Source organism: Sorex araneus, chromosome 6 (genome assembly GCF_027595985.1).
Source record: "Sorex araneus isolate mSorAra2 chromosome 6, mSorAra2.pri, whole genome shotgun sequence".
Lineage (NCBI taxonomy): Eukaryota > Metazoa > Chordata > Mammalia > Eulipotyphla > Soricidae > Sorex > Sorex araneus.
In genome coordinates, this window is record NC_073307.1 from 128,640,338 (window position 1) to 128,649,554 (window position 9,217).

At 41.1% G+C, this 9,217-nt stretch overlaps 1 protein-coding gene across 1 annotated transcript; it reads left to right on the forward strand.

Annotated features, from left to right (window-relative positions):
• The first annotated feature begins 1,635 nt into the window (after positions 1 to 1,635).
• Positions 1,636 to 5,477, forward strand: FIBIN (fin bud initiation factor homolog). The gene has a single exon (XM_004607858.2). The coding sequence runs from the start codon at positions 1,636 to 1,638 to the stop codon at positions 2,269 to 2,271; it is 636 nt and encodes a 211-aa protein (XP_004607915.2). The 3' UTR covers positions 2,272 to 5,477.
• Positions 5,478 to 9,217: the final 3,740 nt, after the last annotated feature.

Here is a 9,217-nt window from a genome sequence, read left to right on the forward strand (position 1 = left end):
CTCCATTTCTCCATATAAAAGGTCTGGAGAAGTGAGAAGCCCTATTTCTCACATCCCTACTTGTACCACCTAAAAAAACACTCTCATACATAAGAAATGTTATATAAACATCTGTTGAGCAAATGTGATGGCCTGAAGGAAGGACATTTGCTAATCAATTCCTAAATCAGAAGCTAAAATGACACAGTGGGGGGAAGTGCTTTTTTAAGTGAAATTTTAAAGACCCAGTGACTTAAATAAGTGCAGGTTCAACTACAGTCTAACTTTGTGGCTATATACAACGTGCTTATTGTTGTGTTCCTTGGCTTCTCCACCTGGAAATGAATATATCAGTGCTAGCCTCATACTCTTCAAAAACTCTTAACTATTCCAAAGTGCAGCAATAACTGTAAAGTTGTTAGGTTAAAGATGCAATTCAGGGGCTGGAGCAATAGCACAGCGGGTAGGGCGTTTGCCTTGCACACGGCCGACCTGGGTTCGATTCCCAGCATCCCATATGGTCCCCTGAGCACCGCCAGGGTTAATTCCTGAGTGCAGAGCCAGGAGCAACCCCTGTGCATCGCTGGGTGTGACGCAAAAAAAAAAAAAGATGCAATTCAGGATCTTATCATGGAGTTTTGCACAAACGAAAATTCCATAAAATTGTCTCTGTTGTTTATTTAATAAACTGGTGAAATTCTATTTCTTGGCTTCTGGTCTTATTCCTACTAGCAAACCACATATTAGTCAGTTTTCTGTATTCCTACTGCTTACAAAGTACTATTACTATATTACCATACATTTTGATTAACCATTTTTCAAACAAAATTGCCATTCCCTTCTTCAAATTGGCCTGCAAAGTCACACACTTTTACTGCCTAAAGCAGACATATTCAACAAACACAGCGTTGCCCCTTTCTCAGAATGTGTTCACAGGAACCCGATCTTTCTTTCCCTTGTAAGAATTGTCTGTATCCTCTTCCCATTTTTTTTTCTCCTTCAAGCTAAATTCCAGGTGACAGGCTCTCGTCATTAAAAAGAGACCCTGTACCTTTAATAACTGAGACCCGGTGAGAGTTTCTGCTTCCAAACTACTTCCCTGGCTTCCAAGTGACGAAACCAGCTGTAATTTGAGAGCCGAAATTCCTCTGGATATCAATTAGCCCTAGGAAAGGCTCCAGCATTCCCGCTCCGTCCTGGAGTTGAAAGAGTTATCAGAGGGACCGAGCCTCTCTCTCTCTCTCTCTCTCTCCAGCTACAGGTTGCATCTCCCGGAGCTCCAGGGAAACCCAAAAGTGTGAGCAGGGCAGTAAAACCCGCCCGTCTTCTGGCAGACCCCCTGGAGGAGGGGCTTCCCCTGGCCCCGCCGCACCCGGATCCTGCAGGCAAAGAGCCCGCGGAGCTCCAGCCACCCGCAGAGCGCACGGCGACTGCAGGGCAGAGCGAGCGCGCATCCTGCGCTGCCAGCCGTGCCACCGGGCGCTGGTGCCATAGCCCCATGCAGTCAGCTGCGGAGGAGGAGCCAGCGTGCCGCGAGCCCGCAGCGACTGCTGCAGACGCCTGCTCGGGGAGGCCCTGACTTCCAAGGGGGATCCCCTTCCTCCTCCAGCCGGGACCAAAAGTTTTCTCCAGGGCTCCCAGCCTGAGCTCTCCAGGATGGTGCTCCTGAAGTTCCTCTGGCTGGCTTTCTTCTACCATCTGTGTCAGGGCTACTTCGACGGTCCCCTGTACCCGGAGATGTCCAATGGCACTCTGCACCACTACTTCGTGCCCGACGGGGACTACGAGGAGAACGACGACCCCGAGAAGTGCCAGTTACTGTTCAGGGTGAGTGACCGGCGGCGCTGCTCCCAGGGGGAGGGCAGCCAGGCCAGCAGTCTGCTCAGCCTCACCCTGCGGGAGGAGTTCACGGTCCTGGGCCGCCAGGTGGAGGATGCTGGGCGCGTCCTGGAGGGCATCAGTAAGAGCATCTCTTATGACCTGGACGGGGAAGAGAGCTATGGCAAGTACCTGAGGCGGGAGTCGCACCAGATCGGGGATGCTTACTCCAACTCCGACAAGTCTCTCACGGAGCTGGAAAGCAAGTTCAAGCAGGGCCAGGAGCAGGACAGCCGGCAGGACAGCAAACTCAACGAAGACTTCTTGGGGATGCTGGTCCACACCAGGTCTTTGCTGAAGGAGACGCTCGACATCTCCGTGGGTCTGAGAGACAAGTACGAGCTACTGGCCCTGACCATCCGGAGCCATGGGACCCGGCTTGGACGGCTGAAAAATGATTATCTGAAAGTTTAGGTGCAAGTCAGAGGCCAGCAAACCAGCCCCCACAGTGGAACTGGAGCGGGAGTGGGACAGAAGAAGGGGCAACGGTTCCCTGATAAGTAACCTGTTCTCATATTCAGATTTGCATGGAGAGAATACTCTGAGGCCATCTGTAGAAAGTAAGGGTTGCTGAGTCGTTTGGGGGTTTGGTTTGGTGTTGACACATCGTTTCTATGATTTACCTGGACTTATCACCTGAAAAGAACAAATGAAAGCGATGCTCCAAGTCTTCCCTAGCCGGCTTTGTAACTCTGAGACACATGTTTCAGCTGCACCAACACAGACACACACAGTGGGGACTGATAAGGTGACATGTGGAAGTGTCCCCAAAGCGAAGTGCATCCTGCCTTGGCCTCTCAGTCTTCTCTCCCGGGCCCTGAAAGCTGTCGAAGCTGCCTGTTTGTCAGATGAACTCTCAGGGGCAGCTCTGCATGCCTGCCAAAAGATGGAAGTTACCTTGTTGTTCTCCTTTTCTCTTATTTATTAATCAAGGTCTCCAAGGTTTTGTTTTTAAGCATTTTGTTTCGGGTAAAGAGTATTGTCTAAAAACCATGTGCAAAATCATCCATTGCAGGGAGATGTCTGAGGGGCTTCTGTGGATGTGTGTCAGTTCTTGTAGCCACATGTAAGAGCTCAGCTTTGTGGCAACCACAGACTCCAGTTTGTATGCTCATTTGCAATGTCTCTAATTGTATGTCTATGTCATCAATCTGTAGTCCTCTGGAAAAAAAAAAAGTAGATTGTTTTACACTACTCTAACATGCCTATGATTTAGGTTGCAATGTATTCTTTCTAGTTGGGGTTTTTGTTTCTGTCTGTCTGCATTTGTAAATTGTACTTCAAGTAGAGGGGAAATTCTAACTCTATTAACTTCTTCAATTAAGGTTTATTACTCAGCCAATAAATACGTTCTTCTATAATACTGGCTTATTTTCTAATTTATGTAACTTGTAACTTTTCAAGTGAAAAGAGGGTCTAATGTAAAAAGAAAGAGAAGAATGGGATTCAAGCCAGTTTACTTAGCACATATGATTTTAAAGAGTAGAGGGATGGCCACATATTTGGCAATTCTTTTTGCTCTAGCCACACATACCACTCTGAAAAAAACAAAATAAGCTAGTCTGGATCTGAATTTGATCTCTGCAAGTCTGCCTAAAAGCTCCAATTTTCTCCAGTTTTTCTCAGACTCACCGAAAAAAATATGACAAGGCTCATACCTTGTATGCCCTTCTATTGCAGAGAGATGCTTCCACTCTAAATTACAGAAAGTCATAGAAACTTTATTAGAGAAATCATAGTCACTATGTTTTTATATGGTACCTTATGAATAATCTTACTTTGTATAATTAAAATTGTACATTTTATAATGTTCAAACTACAAAGGCGTTTAATAATTTTAAAGCCAGGTTGATATTATTGAATGAAAGCTTTCAAGAGATGGAAGTGTCCTTGATTTCAGGTGTTCCTCCATAGAGCAGTCACTCTCACCTCAACTTAAATCTTACTTCCTCCACACATAAATGCATATACATGTCATTGTGAACGAACAATGTTCACAATGCTCTACTGAAAAGTAATTCATCTTTTAATCTCACACATATGAGGAAACAAGTATTCTCCGCGTATAAAGTATCCCATTCATTCTATTCCAGTAGGGGGAACTGAGGCCCAGAAATTTCCTGACTTATTCTGAGCTCATTTTAACAGCCTCAAGACTTACATGTGGAATTTTACTAAGCTGTTTATTTTAAGGATGCTGAGAAGGGAAAAGGAGTGGCCAGAAACTTGAAGGTTTGCGTAACTATTCAAACCATTAAAAATTTTAAAAGGACAGCTTCTAAAATAAAAATTAGAATCATTATTTCTAATTTCTTTTTATGAAGGTAAATGACATTGAAAAATGTTTCCCTTGCTCTATAAAAGATAAGGAAATAAACTATGGCCATACCCAAGTTCAAATGATAGTTGATGCTTAAATTTCTGTCACCACAACTCTTTATCTCTCAAAACTGTTATGTCATTCACTTCACAGTCCACAGGTCTAATCCATAGTCATGACAAACGCCATCTTAATTTTCCCAACAGTCACAAGAGGACTATAGATGAGAGACATGGATGGGAAACTGGTATACTAGTGCACGCTAATTTCAATCAATTGGGAATGGCTGCATATTGTGTTTTAAAGGACTTAAAAGACAAACATAGATGTTAAGCGCTGTCCTCAATTAGAGATGTGTACCATGGTGCAGGAAAGGGAGTGGAGATGCATCTGCTACAAATTTGAAATCCCTGAAATAGATTATGCACAAGGTTCTTTCCAGTGCTAACATTCTCTGATTCCTGCAAAACCAGAACAAAATTAATTTGACATTGAATCATCCAGGAGGTCTAATGGTAGAGTCAAGTCAAACCACAGAGTCTCATGTGAACAGCCTGAGAGACCAAATAAGAATTTCCAGGTGGAAATAGGAACCCTCTTAGATTTCAACCTAGGGACCAGCATAAGGCTTTCTCAAATTCCTTTTTTTATAGAGCCAGCTCATTTAGTTCTTCCCTTCCCTTTCTTGCTATTCTTATTAGGATTTAATTACTCACAGGGAGGCATTCCCTTTTAAGAGAATAGTTCTATAATGTTTAAACCCTGATATATGTTAAGAATCTAAAGAATACTACATACTTTTCCACACCCCTCTGAGAAGTCTACTTGTATCCATACCATTTAGGATATCACTTAGTTTTTCTGATTTTTGCCAATTACGGACAATCCTGGAATTTTACAAAGCCTTGAGACTCCATCTCTGAACCAAAAGTTCTGAAATCTTTTTAGAGTTAATTTGTTATAGGAGGCACTTATATTAACAGCACAATGATTCTATTAATGAATAATAATTGTTTCAATAACCATAACAGAGCTGATTGTTATGAGAACCCATTATTATTGGTCAGAGGTTTTACTAAGAAACTTACCTGAGCTATTTCCCTTAATTCTAACAACACATTCCAAAGAAAATTTTTTTATAGAAAGAACTAATGTAGAAGAAGTGCTTTGAAATAGTACCCATTACCTTCAACGAATGTCAATTATTGTTACTGTTATATTATCATTATTTTTATAAAAATGAGACTCAAAGAGGTTCGATAATTTGTGCACAGTTAAAACTTGTAATGTCTTATGTACTTCACTATGCTCTCACTTTTTATACTGGTGAATATCTGTGGGACTAGAAAGGGCAAATAAAAAAAAATATTAAGATAAGGAATTTGCTGAGTCCCTCAACATGCATTCCAAATACCGTCCTGCATAAGCCACTGGGCTTACATTCTATAGCACTGCAGAGGACTGACTGCTGACAAACAAGCCCAGTTGTCCCTCTGCTTACTCAATTTCCCGCTATGTCTGTGCAAAGCAGTATATAGTATAATTTATTTTCAAACTCCCAAGCTAACCATTGGATAACCCCCGTGTACCTACATCGGACTGGAGCGATAGCACAGCAGGTAGGGCGTTTATCTTACATGCGGCCAACCTGGGTTCGATTCATCCATCCCCCTCGAAGAGCCCAGCAAGCTACCAAGAGTATCCCGCCCGCAGGGCAGAACCTGGCAAGCTCCCCATGGTGTATTCAATACACCAAAAACAGTAACAGTAACAAGTCTCACAATGGAGACGTTACTGGTGCCCACTCGAGCAAATCAATGAACAACAGGACAACAGTGCAACAGTGCTACCTACATCGAAGCACATTATTTCAGGTAGATGCAACCTTTCATGAATTTTTAGATAATGAATCTAAGGCACATTTACACTTATCCCACAACAAGAATAAGGTCAAGAGTGAAACACAGGTTGACTGAGTTCTCTATCACTTGGGTAACTACTAATGATACTTTTCCTTTCAAAAGCAGGACACCCGAGCTACTTGGATAGTACATCTGATAAAGCACTTGCTTGCACCTGGTTACCTCAGGTTTCATCCACAATACCAATATGGCTCTGTGATTCCATCCACAGCATCACAGCTCTTTCACCACTACCAAGAACAATCCTTGAACACAAAATGGATCCCTAAGCTCCATTGGGTGTTTCCCAAAGACAAAAACAATAACAGAACACCAGACCCATGATTTTTAAACTCCTGCTGCACCTACGATCTTTGATCAATGTAAAGTAAATATTTTTTTCATATGATGTCTTTGAGTGAAAAAAATCAAGACCAATTTCTCTCAAAGAACATTTCTGAGTGCGAGAGATAGCTCAATCAACTGAGTGCAAACTTTGTATGCAGGAGGCTTTGGTTCAATTCCTGTTTGGGTCCTTGAGCACCATTAGGACACACCCTTTGGCACAGAGCCAGTAGTAGCCACCAAGCATACCAGGTATGACCCTCCCACGAAATAAAAAAAAATGTTTCCTTTATTTTATGTGAGTGAAGTGTAAATTTCTTGCATTTGTACATGTCACTCAGAATCTTTGCTGAAATACAAAGGGTTTCATTCTAAGTTTTACATTTCCCAAGTACGTTCACATGTCTGATTACATTTTATTATAACACATGTTTATAGATGCTTGTCAGGACAATTCATGGTATTTATCCTTTGGAGTTGGTATGTAATGCCAACATCCAGAAAAGCTGTTCAGTGTAGAATGGCTGACTTCAGATATATAGGTACCATGTACTTGGGATGTCTGCCTTTCCTAGTTTATTCATTACAAAGTATTCATTTAACTTCTACTACTATGTATTGGCACTATTCCAGAATACAACAATTGAACAAAAATTCAATTTTTTATCCTACATCTAAATGTGCTAATTCAATTAATTCACCCATGTTCCTCTAATAGAGGGCAAAGAGCAAGCATACTAAACATGTATTGCACTGCAGGAGCTATAGTACAGGAAGCAAGGTGTTTTCTTTGTGTGTGACTGCTTTGGCATTGGCTTGCAAATCTGGTTCAAATCCCCAATACCACAAATAGTCCCTTAATATGTCAGCGTTCACTTTTAGAACAGATCTATAAATGACCTCTGAGTGCCTTAGGGTGCACCAAAACCCCAAATATATGTCTATATATCTACATATCTCTCTATTTGTGGAGACAGTAGTATACACCATTGTGATAGATTTCATTTCATAAATCTCGTTTCTGAATAAGCAGAGTTTAATATTTTATCTGAATATTCTGAGTATTAAATCTTGAGTTTAAGAGGCTGGAGAGGAAGTATAGTGAGTAAGGTGCTTGAATGCAGCAAACTTGGGTTCAATCCCCAGCATCCCATATGGTCCTTCAAGTACTGCCAGGAGTGATCTTTGAGAGCAGAGCCAAGAGAAAGATCTGAGCATCACTGGGTGTAGCTTCAAAATAAAATTAATGTTTAGAAACTAAATAAATCTTGACTAAAGAAAGCTAAAAATGCAAATATTAGGAAAAAAGGTCAGGGAAAGCGTTTTCTTCACAAGAGAACATAAAAAATTAGATTGTTAAACAAGAAATAAATTTATACATTTGAGAAGAGAAAGAGGAGAAGGTAAAGCCAGTGTTTGATAGAATAAATCAGAAAAAGAATTATAAAGATTAAAGTTAGAGAAGAGAATGAGGTCCAGGTAATGTAAGAACAAGATTGTCATCCCAAGTAATGTACATTTAATTTTACCTGTAATGTAATACAAGTTTTAGAAAAGTATAAGTAAATACATTAATTGTAAATATTGTCTGACTACACATGTATAGCATTATGTCTGAGTATTAATAAATAACATCTAGATATAGTATAGAATTTATCTTATTTCCTTCTGGATATTGTCACTTCAATATACTGAAAGTCTAAGAAAAGTGGTATGTTCACTCTGAAAGGAAATTAACAACAGAAAATCAAGAATGAAAGCAAGTTAGCTAAAAAAAAAAAGACCTAATAAAAAGACTCCAAGACATATCCTAATCAGAACAGCAATATCATAGAGACACAATACTGAAAGCAGCAAGAACAAACAAGGAACTTATGTACAAAGGATCATACATACCTTAGATTTATAGCAGACTTATAGTATGAAATTCCCCAGGCCCAGGTCAATGGAGAACTAAAGTTAAAAAAAAAAAAAGGCTCGCCGCTGAGATGTGATCCCGGGGACCACACGTGTGTGACCTCTCCGCAGCTGCACGAGCATGACTCCAGAGGCCAGCTAAACTACTTTTGGTATGGGCAGCTCCTTGCAGAATGTCTCCAGACTGAGAAGTAAGAAGTAAGCCTCGGCCCCATGCCTGCCCAGGAGGGGAAAGGTATTTCTCTCTCTCTCTCTCTCTCTCTCTCTCTCTCTCTCTCTCTCTCTCTCTCTCTCTCTCTCTCTCTCTCTCTCTCTCCTTTTTCCTTGCAGGGGGTGAAGGGTGTGGCAACCGCCATATTATGAGGACCACAGATGAGAGTTACAAGCTTGCAATGATCCAATATCTGGAAGAAATTTCCCTGGACTCCGTTGCTAAAATACGGAAATCCAAGACCTCATATCTCTTCACAACAGGTCTGACTCTAGTGGGGAACTCCTAACAATAATAGTGAGGTTTGCATTGAAATATTGAATGTAACCAAAGTAAAGAGAAAGTAGAGTGAAATTTTTCAGTTCGGGGGGAGGGGGGCGGGATAGGAGGTATACTGGGTTTTTGGTGGTTTCTTTTCTTTTTTTTTTTTGGTGGTGGTGGAATATGGACACTGGTGAAGAGATGGTTGTTTCAGTATTGTGTAACTGAGACTTAAACCTGAAAGCATTGTAATTTTCCACATGGTGATTCAATAAAATAATTTTTTTTTTTAAAAAAAGCCTAATGAAGTGAATGCCTCACTAAGAATATTTATTCTGGCTAGACTCTTATTCAAACTTGAAGGAATCATGCATGACTTCACTGATAAACAACAGTTCAGAAACT